Consider the following 17389-nt stretch of genomic DNA (forward strand, 5'->3'; position numbering starts at 1 on the left):
CTCGACCATCTCTCCTTCACGACATATTCAGACTTTTTCCGCCTTGTCCTCGCCTTTCCAAAAGCAACGGAGATTGTCTGCCAGGATATCCTAGCCAAGCTTCCAGCGACGAGCGCACTGGCCATAGACGTGGTGAAACGCAAGTTATCCAAACGACCTCAGTTGGAGACCATTACAGTGGGGATAGATCTGATACACAAGCCGTGTGTGCTTCAAATGATTGACGACTCCTATCTCTCAGATATATTCGGGTGTAGATGAGGTCGTAACATCGTTGCTACTTGATGGTGCTCGGTGTACTGTGCAGACTCTAATGTGGACAGGACGACTTGACGGTGTGTGAGTTAGTGGCTAGCCATCAATCCGCAAACTGACCTCTGATTCAGTTATTCTCCTCGCATTCTTGATGCCCTCGGAATGGAAGCGGTTGCATCCCCTTACAATTCAATCAGAGCTTGGCAGGGGGGCGGCGGATGATATCGAGAGACTGACCCGACTTCTCGCGAATTTCCGCCCCCCAAGCCTAGAGGACGTCTCTGCGCACTTCCTTGTGACTGAGAACAGCATCCTTCATCGGTCGAACGAAGGAGTAGAAGACACCGACTGGACTGGTGTATGCTCGAAGCTGGAGGAGGCCCTCTCCACATTCCGTTGACAGCGGCTGTCTTTCCTGGTATCATTAGAGGTGCCTGCCAGGCAGCGTCTCTGGAGTCGAGAGCTTGGTCGACTTTTCCCCGCATTGCGCGATCACAACAAATTGGCTGTTACGTGCAAATCAAGTAAGCTTGAACTTCTCTAACATGATGTGCTGTCTATGGCACAGCTGACCAACGCCTCAGTCGCTGCGGTTGGCCATGACGACAACTTATTGGTCGTCGTGGTTTCCCCTGACAGCAAGTGGATCGCGAGTGGGTCAGAGGATAGCACTATCATTGTCTGGGACTCGGATGGACAGCTGTGTGATGAATGGGTGGCTCACCACGGTGACGTCTATTCTCTCGCATTTTTTCCGGACAGCCGATTCCTCGCGTCTGGCGGCCGCGACTCAAAGGTAGTCGTCTGGGATGTCAACCAAGATGCACGCCGAGTCGCAACACTCGAAGGGCATACGGACGACGTCCAGAGATGCGCCTAGTCTCCCGACGGCACCACGATCATATCCGTCGATTCCGACAGAACAGTTCGTCTCTGGAACACGAAAACATTCCAGCAGTTTCATCTCTGCGATGGCAGGCACGAGGGCCCGATCTCCTTTATTCACCTCTGGCTGGCTTCTGGAGGCGAGAATTACCACTGCTGTATATGGGATGTCGCGTCAGGCACCCTGCACAAGGTCCTTCGGGGGCATACACAGTTGCTGAGTGGTGCCGCGTTTGACCCGGTGAGCACACGTCTTGCCACCGCGTCCTGCGACCACACAGTGCGGATCTGGGATGTGGAGACGGGCAAGCAGATCTTCGTCTTACAGCAGCATTCGGGAGGTGTCCGGTATGTAGAGTTCTCCCCGGATGGGAGCTTGTTGCTGTCTGAGTCGTTCGACAAGACGATGAAGATCTGGGATGCATCCACTGGTGTCATGACTATGTCACTGGAGGGACACTCCGACGACGTCACGGCAGCGTGCTTCCCTCCATGTGGGAGGTACATCGCATCGGCGTCTCGTGACAAAACAGTGCGGTTGTGGAGGACAAATGATGGCTCGTGTGTGGCGACATTCTCTGAACATCAGGGAGATGTGTGGGACGTAGCATTCTCCCCGGACGGTAAAACACTGTCATCTGGAGCGTCAGATGGGAGTGTCTTCGTTAGACGATTGGACCAGGTCATTTCAGACACTGAATACTGGATCTAGTGTAAAGCACATATGTCGTCGTCCTTCTACCTTTTTGTATCCGTGTAGTACAGAGTCATGTTTTCTAATACCGTCAGATCGAATTGGTGCTATCGATTCAAGAAGGTTATGCGGCAGCGGCATTCATTCAAGGAGAATCCTTGGACAACATGTCCCTGCACCAGTTAAGTCGAGACTGGCATGCGCTTCACGACATCCCAACCAAAATGCGCGAAATATGAGTACTACGTAGTCGTCCCATCTTCGCCGGTGCTAGACTGGCAAGTACTGACCGTCAGTAGTTACCTCCTCGTTGCGCGCAGACCTGTATGGTGGCTCGGATTGTTAGGCTCGACTCCATGGAGCAGGCTGAATACGGCAGAGTCACGGCCGATGGAGGCGCCGTGGATGAGGCACTGTCCTCCCCCTCCGTGCTCGTCTTTACTGCACGCGGGCTCGCCCTGCTTGAGGTAGGTTCGGAGTCCCACAGGTGTCGGCTTCATTCTCCTGCGACCTTCGCCTTCGACGCGCTCCGACCCCGGACCGGCTGCAAGGCTCGTCATCTCCCTGTAGCTGATGGTGCTATATCCAAGCTCTTCGGTCGCTACCTGCGAGGCCGGCACCGTAACGCTTCCCACTCGTAGGCCTCTAGGCTAGAGCTGCTCTGACCACAAGTTCATGCAGCCCAATACCCGAGGGGTAGATTTTGAATGTGAGGGGTTAGTTAGAGCAGTACATTCACTTTTACTATGTGTAACGTGGCTCAAACGAGCCCATCGAAGTCGTCACGGCAAACGCATGATAAACGAGAGTCTGTACTCGCTGTGCGGAGTAGGGTATGGTTAGAAAAAGAATCGTTTTCGAACAGAGAGTTATGAACAGGCGCCCGAATCAGGCCGTTTCTAACCGGGATTAATGCCTGTTATTAACTCTTGTGTTATTAACTGTTAAAAAGATTTTTTAACGCCGCCGAGGTTTATTAACAGTCGTATTGAATCGATGATCACCACGCGTCCTATTATCTTGCCTGGCTCGCAATCTGCTACCCTATCCTCATTGTAATCCTTGTCTCCATCATCTGGGTCGCACAAAAGCATGCGCAAGGCTTAGGCACGGAGATTAACCTCGCCATCTACCTTGAACTCGGTATCTTACGCCTACAGCCTCCGACCGGACTTTTGAACAATATATAACCGGGCTGATAGACCCCTGGGCTTTTGAACCGTTAATTAACATGTTAATAACCTGTTAATAAACACCGGGTTCATTATTCCGACTTTCAAACTTTACCCTAGTGCGGAGGGCAACCGCCACCTCTTCATCATGTTGCGCGAAGCCACCTTAGATCTTCGACTCAAGTCTTCGATCCTTCGGACTCATCCTCGGACTCCTCGTCGGAGAACCAGTCGCACCCATCCTCACCACTGATCATCTTCACCCACTCCGCACGTATCTCCTCGTTCCATTGGCGCTTCGACCATTCGCAAGGAGACAGTGCGAACAACTCGAGGCCCGCTTGCGTCGCGTCGTCGGCGAACTCGTGCAATTCCGAAAGCATCGAGGAGAACTCCGACCTGCTCGTCCTGCACGCGCCCTTCACCGGCCTGGGACCCGGCTGCACCACCACCCGAGCAAGCCTCGGGAACGTGCGTCCGGCAGAGGAAGCGTCGACGGTCGTGTCCAGGGGGTCGTGTCTGGAGTCAGATGCGGCCTCCACGATTTCCGAGATCTCGTCGAGGAATATGTCAGACAAATGGCGGGCAGAGATGCGTAGGTGCGTGAGGTGCGGCGCGTGCGTGGCCCATTGCGGGATGAGGGGCTTGTTTCGTAGTTCCTCTCCGGCGACTACGTGCAGACGCTTCAGAGCAGGGAAGAGCGGGTATACGCCACGAGGAACGTCGAGCAGGCTTGGGTGGCAATACCCAAGGCAGGTGAGTTCCCGCAAGGAGGGGAACTGTCGGTCGACCAGCGTGTGGCCGGGGTACACGAAGGCGCGATCGATGACAAGGGACTTCAAGCCGTCTCCGACGAGTGCGAGCAGATGTCTAGTAGCGGTGAGAACGTCAGAATGATCCGGCGTTATGACTTCCCAACTCTCGGGATCGTCGTCAATTGAAGAGTCTTCTCTGAAGTCAGAGAGACACAAGTGTGCGAGCTTCGGTCGAGTCCCACTAGCGACAGAACACTCCTTTTTGTAAAGCGCGAGGAATGCATTGACACTGTGTGTCCAGAGTATGAGCGCAACGGAGAAGAATCGAACGGGCCGCGCCACTTTGCGGATTGACGTAGAGGTGAGGGAAAGAGAGCACCCGGTGTAGCCGCCGTCAGTACACGCGTGCTCGAAGATCTGTTGCAACGTTTCGGTGGCGAGCTTCTCCATGATGCCTATGCGGGCAGTAGATCCAATGGTGGGGCGGAAGAGAACGGCACAACAGCCTCCATCACAGACTTTATACTATCCAAAAACTCACGTGCATCTCGGCTTCGGTTGAAATGAGACGTTTGGAGCTTCGGTCGGGAACGAAAGAATCAAAAGTTTCGGGGGAATTACGTATCGTCCATCAAAGAAGGGTAATTCAGAATTTGAAGCTGCTGCGCTGGTCGAACACACACATGAAGCAAGGTTGCATAGACGTTATGAGGTAAAGCGGGGGAGGGGGTGCTATCAGCACATATTGCGGCACGAAGAAGAGATGTGATCGAAGAGGAAACCAATTGCCTCGATGTTCGTCTTCACGCGGCCGGCGAAGTCCGGGTCACTGCTGGAGACCCGGCGCCAAAAGTGGAAGTAGGATCGTAGTACACTCTCAGCATGGACTTACTGAGGTCGTGTAGTTGCCGGCGTGCTCTCCCACAGACTCATAAGACGCGACTGCAGCTATTCACACCCTCTTTGTCCGCACGCAAACCTCCGCTCAGGCAAGCTTCAACCAGTGCGAACCCGTACCCGTTCCCTCGCACTGCGCATCCGACCCCTCACCAGATCTTCCATCTACCAAGGAGTGCAACTCAGGCGGACGTGAAGGCACGATGTTAGTCCGGATTGGATTACCTCCCCATACTTCTCAAGCTAACGTCCACACGATCAGACTATGACCTTGTCCGAATCTACCATCCTGACTCCCCCGCTGCTCGCGCTGGAGGTATTTCCCCGGAGACCGCTCACGCACGCTTTCAAGCAATATCTTCCGCATACGCAATCCTTACTGGGAAGAAATCGGGCTCCTTGACTGAAGGCGGGGAAACAGGAGATGGCTTAGGCGGAAAGGCGCGTGCGAGCTACCACGATTTGAGTACCGCTATGTGGCGTGAAAGGCAAAGGCGAAAGGCAGATCTGGATGTTGGCTTTGACGATAGGTGGAAGGACCGGCTCATGTTGGGCGCAGTGCTCTTGGTGCGTTCGCTACGTAAATGCATGATCAAGTGTCGAGCACTCACAGCTCGCACCAAGACCATCGGGATGTTCGTCTATCAAACATACGCCACAAGAGCGAAGGCGCTGTCCGAATCTCGGCATACAAGACGGTCGAGCACTCGCGCTGGCTCAGCCTCGTCCACTGAGCCCGCACAGGATCCGAATGAGCTCCAGTTGGTATGGAAGCCTCCATCGGAGGCGTCCGATTAAAGGAGCCCGTCATAGTCGCAAAGGAGGATCCATAGGCATGTCCATCACTCGATTGCTCCATCTATAACAATGGCGACTTCTCCACCCACGCTGTTCTCCCGTGTTCTTCGGTTCGTCTATCTCGACGGCGCGTGAATACAGTGAACTTGGAAGCGGAAGAGGCCACTTACCACTATATGTGGGTACACCGGAACTGTTACACCTCAGGGCGCCCCTATCTCCCATTTGTAGACCGGGTATTGCGCGGGAGTATGTCTACGCCTAATGACATCCCCATCGCTGCGCACGCGTTCCTCTCTGCAACTCTTGTCATTGCTACGTCGTCCCAGCTCCGGCCTGCTCGGACTACCCTTGATCCCTGGGACAGCTTGTGGACATCCATGTGAGCCCCCGGCCCGCTCCGAACACCTCTTACAGCATACGCCGCTGGGACCGCGAATAGCAATCGGGTGCTAAACTATGGTGTCGATGAGGGCGGCTTCTTGTACTACTGTAGCTGGCGCGTATCCATGACCTCAACCCCTCCAATATCAGGCGCGCTTGGCTCTGGACAGTGGATCGCGCCAGGGACGCTGCCAAGGGCTGAATATCTTGTGCGAACCCCTCTTTACCCGTGTTGCGAACACATCGGATGGTTAACGACGCGACACCTGTGCTCACGCGTCTTGACAGGTGCATTTCCCACTCAGATTGATCTGGATACTTTGAGTGAGTATATGCGCTCAGTCTTGCGACCTGTATCTCGCTGGAGCATGGTACACAATAATGCACTGTCATTGCCTTGCCAGGTCATAGACTACACTACTGAATCTCCCCAACTACAGAGATGCTACATTCGTCGTGCTCTACGGCAGGCATAGGATCAACATTAGTGTACAAAGTTACATGAGTAGCCCAGCTCGATAACTCGGCGAGCAAGCGCTAATCCGTAGCAACAATCACGTTTCCCGAGCGTAAGTTCGAGAGGCCATAGACTCAGAATAACTCACCAATGAGGTTCCTTCAGTTCTACACTAGCATACAGAGATACCGAGAGGACCGACTCGAACAGACGAGAAGAGGTACTTAGATGGAGACTTCGGCTCGTTCGGACACAACAGTTCAGGCGCTCATCTCCGGAAAGTCTCGGCATGATCGTCGCACGCTCTGATTGGCTCTTTCGACGATCCTCTCTCACGGCAGGCAAAGCGCGATGGTCCGGGTGAGGAAATCTATGCTAAATATACGTGCGATGCAATGTGCCCATAAGATTTCCCAAATCACAAAGAGGGATACAAAGGCCCACTGGAAATGCTAGGGTCAGGTTGCGTTGCCCATAAATGCCACACAACTTTCCCTGCTCGGAGCCTGGCGCTTTGCCCGCCGTGTCTGCGTTATGCTACTTTCCCCCGTCACCTTGAAGCGTATACGTGGGCCTTGATAGCATTGTGGCACTACACACATGCATGGAGCGTCTCGGACTGACAATCTGCAAGTGCCACGTGATCATGTACGGTTGGAGTAGGAGGGACGCGAAGCACTGCGTCGACGTCACCAGATGCGCATTGGTACGCAAGGTGTGAATATGAAACGTCGTACGCTGTGCGGCTGGCCCTCTAGCTCCGGACGGCGCCTTGCTGCCTAATCCTTCTCTTTGACCACATGCCTCCCGTACTCGCCGGGAAGACAGAGTCTCAAACCGCCAAGGACGAGACGCATCGCCCGGGCTCAATGAAGCCTCTCCATTCTTCGCCGAGTCATCGATATCTCGAGCTAAGCGCGCTATGTATATAAGCAAGGATCGTCATGAGGGTTTCCTCCCCATACGTCGAAGCGACCATCATGGCATACGACTACTACCGAAACTCACTTCCTGGCTGGGGGACATCTCAAGTATGATCCATCCATCACATGCCGATTCTCATCGACTAAGATATAAACAGTTTCAACTTGGAGCGCCTCCAATGCCCGGATTTCAGCCACAACCAACATGTATGTCTAGTCATCGAAGTACCGAGCAGTCCCACTTCCGCGCAGTGTTAACTATCTTATGCAGGGACGGGTTTGGATTTCTACAATGCCCATGCATATAACCCCGACCCGTAGGCATTCCTAGTCCATGGCACACTCCGTCCCCGTCCATGTCCGCTCACCCAGTGCAATCTCTTCAGATCATTTTACCATTCGGTCATGGGACGGCTCGGCTCTTCCTCCGGGTTTGCCCTGGATCACCGCACCGCCCGCTATTGGCATAATATGATCTATAGAGGACTTGTAAGTCTATCTCTGTCGCGCACGCGTTCCAATCTAACATTACATTTGTATCACAGACGCCCCTGACACAAGTATTGCCCGCTGACATCGGAGGGGCAGCCGCGTACGAGGTCTACCGAACGTGGAAATACAACTCTTCGCTCTACGCTCCGCTCAGTGCGGATCGCATGACCCAGAGAGAGGGGCTCATTGCTATGGCGATAGCGGAAGGTACGTACGTGTGCTAGCATCCGCTCTTCCTCCTTTGGCTGAACATCAACACTCCAGCTACTCGACTATGGCCATATACTGGCCGCGCAATGGACGCGTATGGGCAGCGCGCCGCATGTGAAGCAGCAGCAGCCACGGCTGCACACCTTGCTGACAGGGTTAGCCCATAAACTCCACCGATTGATGGTCTCGAAGACTGACCCTCAGGCTCTCCTTAGTTCCTCACGTATGCGGGCACCGGCGGTGTCTCCGCATTTCCGCCCAGCCCTATGGTCTCGCCTTATAACGCAGGAGGAAACCTTCCAGGGTACGGTGGTTCCGCATACGGCGGCGGCGTCCCTTACGCCGGCAGCTCTGCCTCGTACGGTGGCTACTCACCTGGTGCGATCTCGGCTCCTCCTGGGTCGACCGTCGTCGTGAGCCGTCCACGCCATCGCTCTCACTCCCGCCATCGCTCCCATTCCCGCCATCGACACTCTCATTCAGATGATGGTCACCATCACCACCATCACCATCGGGGGCGAAGCGTTGACGTTATACAGACTGGAGGAGCTGGCGGAGCCAACTACCTCCCGTACAACAGCGGATACGCTGGGGCGTCTGCCTACGGAGGTATGGGCGGGTATGGAGGCTCTTACGGATCTGGATATGGAGGAGGTTATGGGTACGGCGGGTATCGTCGCTATCCATCAGAATCTGGCTGCGTGATCTGTTGAGTTTGGTGTAGGTGCCAGATGTATCCGAGAGCCATGACCTTAATGATCTCTTAATAACTTATACTACTTGTAAGCTTGCTCATGAATGATTGTAACACTAATGCGTCGTACTCATGCGACTGGCATGAAGGGCTGCTCGCTTGAATGATAACATGTCGTGTTCAACGTCAAGCCTGCGTAGGCGCTTGATGCGCTAGGGTCTTCCGCGAGATTAAGGAGCAAGCGCTGCGACAAGTGTACTTCCACCATCACCGTCAAACTCCTCATCGCGACTAAGATCCAATGAGATTCCACAGTATTTTCTGCGCTGGTGTCGCTTTCCAAAGCGCTCGGGAACACCGGTCAAATGCACCCAGTACATGATGTCATTGTCGCGGACTCCACCATCGCTTCTCGACGCGCTCCCCGTACAAATACTACCTCCTACCGCGACGCGGCCGCAGACCGCACCACCACAATCCTAAAACAGTCCATCATGGCATACGACTACTACAGGAACTCAAGGCCGGGCTGGGGTACATCTCAGGTATGTTCGTGTCCCTTGACGGTGTAGCCGACAGAGGTTACTGACATTTACGCGCAGTTTCAGTTTGGGCCTCCCCCGGCTCCCATGTTCCAACCGCAGCCTTCGTGTGAGTGTTGCGACGTCTCTCCTGGCCTTCTATCGGAAGTATGTGTTTGACTCTTGGTCGACGCGTGTAGGGAGTGGCTTGGATTTCTACAGCGCACACGCGATCAACCCCGATCCGTAAGTGCTCGCTTGGATCCATCTCAATCGCGTTGTTCCCCCTAATGTTCGATCGCCGATCACGTCCACAGGATGTTCTACAACTCGATAATGTCTCGCGCATCCACTTTCGGATCCTATGGACTGACGCGCGACGACGCGCGCTATTGGCACAGACGAATCTACAGCGGCCTGGTAAGCGTCGCATAACACCACTTTACACGCGCAAGCGCCACCCCGGCGATCACAACTGGACTAACGCTGCGTGTATAATCCAGACGCCTCTCGCGCAGGTGCTTCCGACCGACATCGGCGCGGCAGCCGCCTACGAAGCATACCGCACATGGAAGAACAACTCGTTCCTGTACGAGCCGCTGAGCGCAGACCGCGTGCAACAACGCGATGGTCTCATTGGCATGGCTATCGCAGAAGGTACGTAATCGCAATGTCGCTACCCTGTCAAGTATCGCTCATAATGACACGTCCAACAGCGACCCGCCTATGGCAGTATTCAGGTCGCCCAGCAGACACGTACGGGCTGCGTGCGGCGGCCGAAGCTGCTGCCTCGGTCGCGTCCGTCCTTGCTGATCGCGTACGTCCTAATTACATGATCTTCCGTCAGCCCCGACGAGTTGCACTGACGTCTTTCATAGTGGATAGGAACCATGGGCGCAGGGGGTGGCATGGGAGGCATGGGAGGCGCCGTGCCTTCCTACGCCTCAAGCGGAGGCTCGTACGGATACCGCGGGCGACGCAGCTCAATCAGCACACCATTAGGCGGGCCCATGGGAGGCTCTCCCTTCATGGGTGGTGGGTCGCCCTACCTCGGTCCCGGAATGGGCGCAGGCGCGTACTCCCCTGTGCCTGGTGCGGCCGGAGGCATTGGCGGGCCACCTCTTGGCGCGGCGGGTATGCCGCCTGGCATACCACGCTCGATATCCCCGATGCCGGGCGCGGGTCTCGGTGCTGGTCCGGGAATGGGGATGGGGATGGGTGGTGCTCCTGGGATTGGTGGTGCGTATGCCGCTGGCATGGGTCTGGGAGGTGCGGGCGGAGGTATGGGCCTTGGAGGAGCAGGAGCGGGAATGGGCGCGGCAATGGGGGCGTATGGGGACGCTGCGAACGTGAACCTCCAGAGCGTGCCACCAGGCTCAACGATCATCGTCAAGCATGGTAGGCGAAGGAGACACTCGGACGCTAGCGGTCGTCGTCGCTCCCCGAGTATAGACGTCATTCACACCGGTGGGGCAGGTGCTGGCGGCGCGTACGGAGGCATGGGTGGTTATGGAGGTGGTTACGGAGCGGGGTACGGAGGAGGGTATGGCGGCGGCGGAGGGTACGGCGGAGGAGGATACGGCGGAGGAGGATACGGAGGGGGTTATGGTGCCGAACCAGGTGGCCCAGGCATGTGCATGGGCGCAGGTATGGGCGGCGGTGCTGGAATGGCTGCTGGTGCGCCGTACGGCGCCCCAGGCATGTATAGTCGGCCAGGGTATGGCGGCGGGGCATACTGACAACGCTTCTGACGATTGACCGATCATGTTGGACTTCGGGCCTGGATGCCAGTGTTGGCATATGTATCCATTGTACCATTACCCACTCTTGCACATACCCTATATCGCATTGCTGCTCTTTGTACTAATGCTACCATCTACACAGAGATTTTGGGTGTCTTGCTCCGGTTGTGGTTTCACGGTGTCATAGTATCCTCACTTCTCATATGCGCGCGGTGGACATCTCTTATCTGCCTATAGCCTGCTGAAAGAGCTTGTGCGACAATGGTATCGGTCCATAGCAAATGCAGGCATGTGCCATCTTGTTCAACACGAGTATAGTATAAGCGACAGCTCGTCTAGTGTTCTTGTGAAGAGACTGTGTCGGAGATGAACTCAATATGTCAGATATTAGTATGAAAGGATGCTAGATCGAGATAATGAGTGTACAACACGATTTCATACTTCCCAATCGGACTAGGCCACTGAAGGGAACTAGAGCCCAGATTGACCCGCATTCCCCACGTCAGACAAACGCGCGGATAGGAAATACAATCCATTCCATTCCAGGGAGACACATCGGAGCCGGACATCTATGCTAGCAGACTATACTACACCTCGGGAGCAGGTAGCGAAGACAGGTAGGTGCGCGAAAAGCGGGAGACAGGGATGAACGATACGCGGAACGGGAGCGGGAGCGGGAGCCGGACGTAACAATGTATGAACACGAAAGCGCACCAAGGCAGGGTATGCCAAATGTCCGAGGCGCGAGCTAGCTTGTGTCTATGCGTATGCGTAGGATGATGAAGGGGATGAGTCGATATGTGCAGGGCAGGTATATAGTACAATCCTGTGTCGGATGGGGCAGTGAATCGAACGAGATGAGTTGCGAAGGAGACGGAGACGAGGGGGAGATGAGAGCGACGATCGCGAGATGCAGATACAGGGATGGGAGACCGATGATGTCACAAACGTGGGAGACGGTGTTGGAGCAACGCGATGTATATGCACGACCGAGAGCGACATGCCCGAAAGAGCAAAAGCGAAGAGAAACGCGAGAAGCAGAACGTCCGGGCAGGGGAACGGGTAATCACAGCGAAAAGCAAATAGCACGCAGGTAGCAAGACTGAACAACAACGGGGAGAACGGGAAGAGCACGCACGCGGAAGGCGCGGATAAGCATGAGGAATAAAAATCAAGTGGATATAGACGAATAAGATAAATAGATCGTATACGCGTACAGAAGGATTCCACCGGACAAATCGAACGGAGGCACATGGGACCCAATTGAATGTGGTCGAGAGCTGCGGGCCAAAGACACCAGTTCAGAGCCGCAGTTACGAGGTGCCCACGCGACCACAGAGCACCAGACGACGGAGGCGGAGGCGGAGACAGACAGGGACCACGCGTGGCGGCGCAGGCGAGGAAGACCGCAAACTCACGCTTTCCGCGTGGCCTTGCGCTTCCCACCGCCTCCCGCCGCGCTCTTCCGCTTCTTCGCAGCCGCGACCTCTCCGGCGGGCACGTTCTCCACGATCTCCAGCACCGCAGGGGGCTCCTCGACCTTCGCCCGCTTCGGTGCGCGCGGCTTCTTCGCCTTGCGCTTGGACGCCTTCACGGGCTCAACGCGCGCCTCGGAGTCCTCCTCGCCCACGAGGACGATCTCGTCGACGGCCTTGCGCTTGTGGCTAGGCTTGGCTGGGACCTCCTCAATTTCGGCGCCGACGACCGTGCCCTCCTCGCTCGGGTATCCGCCGTCGCTGACGGCTGTGCTGCTCCCGCGCGAGCCAGAGCGGTTCCTGGACTTCTTCTCGGGGATCTGCGAATGCGAGCGGAGCGTCTCCGTCGAGGGCAAGGGCGTGTCGACAGTCGACAGCGGTGTCGAGACGAGCGAGCAGGGGCCGGGCGGCGCGGGCTTCCTGCGCGCACGCGTCGAGCGGCGGGTGGCATGCGGCGACTCGGCAGGTTCAGAGCCAGGGGACGCAGAGCCAGGGAGAGCCGGGGGCGGGAGCTCGCACGACGATATCGAGGGCAGCTCGAGCATCAGGCCGATCGCCTGGAGGACGGGCGTCGTGGCGATGAACTCCTGTTTCACGTCTCGACTGACAGCTGCGGCGAGCGCGTCCAATTCGGTGGCGTCTGGCGCCCCGACGCCGGAGGGGAAGAGCAGCGACTCCGACTCCTCGTCGGCTGCCTCTGGCTCTGCCGATGCAACCTCTGCAGCAACGAGGGCGGTCTGCGCAGCCTTGGCCTTCTGGGACGCGCGCGTGGTGCGGGTACGCTTGCGCGGGGCGACGGTACCGTCGACTTCGTCTTCGGCGTTCGCTCCGATGGCCTTGCGCTTCCGGAGGGTCATGCCACCGGCCTTCTTCTGGGGCACGACTTGGGCTGGGATGTAGAGAGACTGGAGGCCTCCGAGGGCCCAGGTGTTCTCTGGGATGCCCATCCAGCCGACGTTAGATACGATCGGGCACGGACGCAGTCCTATGAACGCGCGAGTATGAGCTCATGTCCTTCAGTTCCCAATATGAGGGGTGGTGTAACGGAGATTGTGTGCGGAGGGGTATGATATTGGGGAGGGGTGCGAATGACCACGAAGGGATGCGAGAATGACGTACGGACGACGGAGTCGACGACCTGCGCCGTTCGCTCGAGGATGTTCTTGCCCCAGAACGCGAAGTGGGCCGGGTGCCTTGGGTGGTTCATGACCTTGAGCGCGGCGAGCGTGAAGATCGCCTCCTTCTGCGCCTGCGAGAGCTTCGGAACCTCCGCGGCATACAGCCGAGCGGCGGGGGACGGGAAGAGCTGGAACTGCTGGCTGATGACGTTGTTGACGGTCAGCGTCGACGCGATGCCGGCGTGGTGCGCAACCCAGTAGGTGAGCTCAAAGGGCTTGTGCTGCGGAAGCGCCGTGGCGTCGGGTTGAGAGAGCGGTGCGGCAGTTGAGGCGGGGCTGGATGCGGAGGAGGCGGCAAGAGGTTTAGGCTTGGGCTCACGGGGGATCAGGCGGGCGAGGGCGTCGATGTAGGCGTTCACGAGCGGGTGGTTCTCGGTCAACTGGCCGGATGGGAGCACGCCCGGACAAACCTCGCGCATGTCCGGGATGGGATACTTGTCGTAGGCCCGGGTGAAGGCGGCGGGAGCATTGGTTACAGGTGGGGAGGTGGTGGATAGCGGGGCGCGGGGGACGTAGGACTCGTGGCGGGCGAAGGAGACGGGGTACGCGTACTCGCGAGTCTGCGTGAGAGCGCACCTGCCATCGTCGCTAAACGTGAATGTGAAGGTGGTGTCTAGGGTCGTGTAGAGAGACATGGCGAGCAGTCGTCGCCCCGAGGGAGGTGGAGTGGGATGTGAGAGTAGGATGCGATTGTCGTGGGGGCTTGATAGGTGTAGCAGCGAGCGGTGACGGAGGTGGCGGCAATCGGACGCAGCACAGGAATGTAGGGATGTGGCGCGGGCGTGGTGGAAGGACGATCCGCGTCGGGGGACGAGGCGGAGGGGGGGGGGGGTCGGGCGAGGGACAGACGGGGGACGGAGGCGGGGGCGTCGGGCGAGGGACAGACGGGGGACGGAGGCGGGGGGCGTCGGGCGAGGGACAGACGGGGGACGGAGAGAGTGGAGAGAGAGACAGCGACGGGGATAGGAGGGTACATATACCCTCGCGCGGTCAAAGCGAGCATGGGCTGACACAAAGAGCCCTCCTGCCCGCACACGCCCTCCCGATTCCCCAGCTGCCTTTTCCGGCCTCCTTCTCCGCTTCCTCCTCGTGCTTGTGCCCCATCTCCCCCTCCGCTGCCGCTGCCACCATCGCCTGCCACTGACTCACATGCGCACCCTGCTCGCCCCGTGTCCTGGCTGTCTGCTGCCTCGCCGCAAGCACCTTCTGCTCGAGCGCGGGGTGGGCGCACAAAGAGCTCATTCGTGCCCCCAGTGCGAAGCGCCGATCGGGCGAGGAGGGATCTCAGCCATCTAATCTTATCGGCCGATCTGGGACCCCATTCGCGCGCCTGCCGCCACGCTCGTCCGCCTCGAGGGTCACTCGTGCGCGGCTCGTGCGCCCGTCCTGTTTCCATTGTCCCCTCCTGTGCCACCGATCATCGATTCCGGTGACCTTTGCCCCAGCCCTCACCGCTGCATCACGGAGCGGGAAGATCACCAGGACGGACACCGTTCGAACAAGCGGCCACAGGCCCTGCGAACATGCAGCCGCCCGAATCGGGACCTCGATCGAGCTAGGCGAGTGACGTCAATCAAGCTACTTAGGTTACCGAACTCCGTCCCCGCCGTCGCCATCCACACCGTTCTGCGTCGCTCCTTGCGGTACCGTGTGCGTACGTCCTACAGCGCGACGTCCTGGCCGCCTCATCGCAGCTCATCTGCACCATTGGGGTCCGGAACACGTGCAGGACTCATCGATCAGCGTACCCTGCGCCCTCAGCCTCCCTGCAGCAGTCGCTTCTCGAATTCCCTTCAGCATTGTTCTTGCATCGACTCATGTGCGCCTTACTATCCTTTTTCTGACCATGATTGTGCGGCGCTTACCTTGGCCTTCTCCTGGTGGCCTGCGGGCCGCACAGACGTTCCTATCACCAATCATCTAAGTAGACATGACATAGGACGTCAAGCATTGGGAATGCTCGACGCAGGATCGTCCCATTCAGCGACGACGATAGACCAAACTTAGCAGGCCGATCATAGCCAGGAGCCGTCGATCTATCCTGCACACTCATCGGGAGCGGGCCGGCGTGGCGAACGCGCCGAAGAAAGCTCGGGGAAACTCCTCTGAACGTCTGTCGCCACAGAACTCTTTGCCGCGGCATATCTTCGCAATGATATAGGCATGCAGAACATAACGCACATGGGGTGAGTGTGCCGCTCGGCCTCGCCAGAGAGCCATCGGGGGAGGCCAATTTTATTCGTTCTCCGTCTCCAGGCCGACCTCCTAGAAGTGCTCCCGGCCGCATGCTTGCTCTCTGCATCCAAGGGCCACTGTGCCCTCGGCATTGCATGCCACAGAGATGGACCGAACAGGCTCGCTGGCTGCGGGGGGCGAACGCGATCACGAGACCGCGTTGGGACTCGATCTGGGCGGTGGCGGCCAAGATCCACCGAGGTTGACTAAGGTCGATCTAGTAAGGCTGCCATCATCCTCCCGTCGTCTCGTCCTGCCTCGCGCTCGCTTTCGACAGCAAGATAGCAGTATGTGCGTTCGTTCTGTTCACCGCGGTTCTTGGATCATGACAGCACACATTCTCTACTCATCACACAACGTTGCAGGTGCAAAGATATGAAGAAGCACGTCGTGTAGGACTTGAATGGCTGACCCATGAAGGACGGCCGAAGTCGCGCGCATGCTGTGCGGGAGTCCCAGCAAGCATTAGGGTTACACTCATAGTCAGGTGAGCGCACACTCGAATCGTCAGTAGAGTGACGCAGCCACCCGATTGACCTACCGACCCTACCTAGCAGCATCTCGCCTGGGTGTCCGTCACGCAAAGACCACAACACTCTAAAGAGTACGGGATTGGAAACATGCCATCACGATAGAGGACCTACCACCCTTCCTCGATATATATTCCTTGCACTTCACTAAAGCAGTCGGCCAAGTTCGATGTACTACGTGCCGATGGTACACCCTGCGGAGCGAACCTGCGGCAGCACGTGCGGTGCCAAAGGGGCGGGACGCAGCGGCCACGTCGGAGGTGTGGCCACGCTGATGACGAGGGAAGGCAAGCAAGAGTCCTGCGTTGCGGTGTCTGGCATGTGAAGACTAATAGCTTGAAAACGCAGAATGATATTCGGATTGTGACCGGACTGCGGCCAAGTGCGCCTGTGAACCTCAAGAGGTCCGCCCAAGCGACAAGGTGTCATGTTCTCGGTGCCCGACTGTTGTTTAAATGTGCGTTCGGCGATGCCGTCCACAGTGTGGTCCTCGGACCGGGAACCAGCGACACCCCGAGGCGCTCGCCGACGGACGTTCAAGAGTGGCGAGGTTCTTTGTTATCTGTGCATACACACGCTCGGAACATCAATGGCTATTGCCCTTATATTCCACCCTCGCCTCGCTACTGATGTCTACTGAGTACATGTCGAACGAGCCGTCTCCAAACATGACCGACCAACCAGAACATATCCGCTGACTCGGATTCCGCACTACGATCGTACGTCAGATGGCCCTCGGCTTTTTTGCTTTGCAAATTGGTGAATGTTGAGACGTGGTTTACAGAGCATATATGAAAAGAAAGGAACTCACCTTCGGTAAATCGCGAAGGGTCGCAATAAGGTCATTTCTGGGGGCTCAGTTACTACCGGACCCTCCGGGCTGGTAGAGGGACTCGAAGCAAGTGGGGTGCTACACCGGCACCACACAACCGGAGACGACAATCAGTCATCTGCACGCAGGACGAGCGTCATATTAGCGACCGGAGACTACTAGACTCACCGGGCTGCAAGCGGGGCTCGGACTGTCTACGGAGGACGAGCCAGGCTTCACGCTCGAAGCTATTGAACGGGTGGTAGCGCATGCCGGCAATT

The 17389-nt window shown here is 57.2% G+C and overlaps 7 protein-coding genes across 7 annotated transcripts; 5 read left to right on the forward strand and 2 right to left on the reverse strand.

Annotated features, from left to right (window-relative positions):
- Positions 1–814: 814 nt before the first annotated feature.
- DICSQDRAFT_63042 (WD40 repeat-like protein) lies at positions 815–1852 on the forward strand (the record flags this gene model as incomplete). The annotated part of the gene is made up of 2 exons (XM_007366796.1): positions 815–959; positions 1320–1852. 2 exons carry the CDS (start codon positions 815–817, stop codon positions 1850–1852), a joined length of 678 nt encoding a protein of 225 aa, XP_007366858.1.
- A 1073-nt stretch (positions 1853–2925) lies between these two features.
- DICSQDRAFT_137527 (uncharacterized protein) lies at positions 2926–4228 on the reverse strand. The gene has a single exon (XM_007366797.1). The coding sequence runs from the start codon at positions 4209–4211 to the stop codon at positions 3186–3188; it is 1026 nt and encodes a 341-aa protein (XP_007366859.1). The 5' UTR covers positions 4212–4228; the 3' UTR covers positions 2926–3185.
- Positions 4229–4643: 415 nt separating this feature from the next.
- On the forward strand, positions 4644–5456 carry DICSQDRAFT_63006 (uncharacterized protein; the record flags this gene model as incomplete). Its single annotated transcript, XM_007366798.1, has 2 exons — positions 4644–4863; positions 4921–5456. The coding sequence occupies 2 exons, from the start codon at positions 4644–4646 to the stop codon at positions 5454–5456; spliced, it is 756 nt and encodes a 251-aa protein (XP_007366860.1).
- A 1813-nt stretch (positions 5457–7269) lies between these two features.
- On the forward strand, positions 7270–8743 carry DICSQDRAFT_137528 (uncharacterized protein). Its single transcript, XM_007366799.1, has 7 exons — positions 7270–7328; positions 7379–7427; positions 7492–7537; positions 7607–7709; positions 7766–7919; positions 7977–8077; positions 8138–8743. Exons 1-7 carry the CDS (start codon positions 7278–7280, stop codon positions 8633–8635), a joined length of 1002 nt encoding a protein of 333 aa, XP_007366861.1. The 5' UTR covers positions 7270–7277; the 3' UTR covers positions 8636–8743.
- Positions 8744–9110: 367 nt separating this feature from the next.
- DICSQDRAFT_181355 (uncharacterized protein) lies at positions 9111–10895 on the forward strand (the record flags this gene model as incomplete). The annotated part of the gene is made up of 7 exons (XM_007366800.1): positions 9111–9161; positions 9219–9267; positions 9338–9383; positions 9455–9557; positions 9641–9794; positions 9854–9954; positions 10016–10895. 7 exons carry the CDS (start codon positions 9111–9113, stop codon positions 10874–10876), a joined length of 1365 nt encoding a protein of 454 aa, XP_007366862.1. The 3' UTR covers positions 10877–10895.
- A 779-nt stretch (positions 10896–11674) lies between these two features.
- DICSQDRAFT_155774 (uncharacterized protein) lies at positions 11675–14000 on the reverse strand. Its single transcript, XM_007366801.1, has 2 exons — positions 13474–14000; positions 11675–13339 (listed from the first exon to the last, which is right to left on the reverse strand). Exons 1-2 carry the CDS (start codon positions 13949–13951, stop codon positions 12294–12296), a joined length of 1524 nt encoding a protein of 507 aa, XP_007366863.1. The 5' UTR covers positions 13952–14000; the 3' UTR covers positions 11675–12293.
- A 2012-nt stretch (positions 14001–16012) lies between these two features.
- DICSQDRAFT_137531 (uncharacterized protein) lies at positions 16013–16975 on the forward strand. The gene is made up of 4 exons (XM_007366802.1): positions 16013–16058; positions 16133–16254; positions 16322–16584; positions 16646–16975. Exon 4 carries the CDS (start codon positions 16767–16769, stop codon positions 16935–16937), a length of 171 nt encoding a protein of 56 aa, XP_007366864.1. The 5' UTR covers positions 16013–16058; positions 16133–16254; positions 16322–16584; positions 16646–16766; the 3' UTR covers positions 16938–16975.
- The last annotated feature ends 414 nt before the right edge of the window (positions 16976–17389 follow it).

Source organism: Dichomitus squalens (genome assembly GCF_000275845.1).
Source record: "Dichomitus squalens LYAD-421 SS1 unplaced genomic scaffold DICSQscaffold_20, whole genome shotgun sequence".
NCBI classification, from domain to species: Eukaryota; Fungi; Basidiomycota; class Agaricomycetes; order Polyporales; family Polyporaceae; genus Dichomitus; species Dichomitus squalens.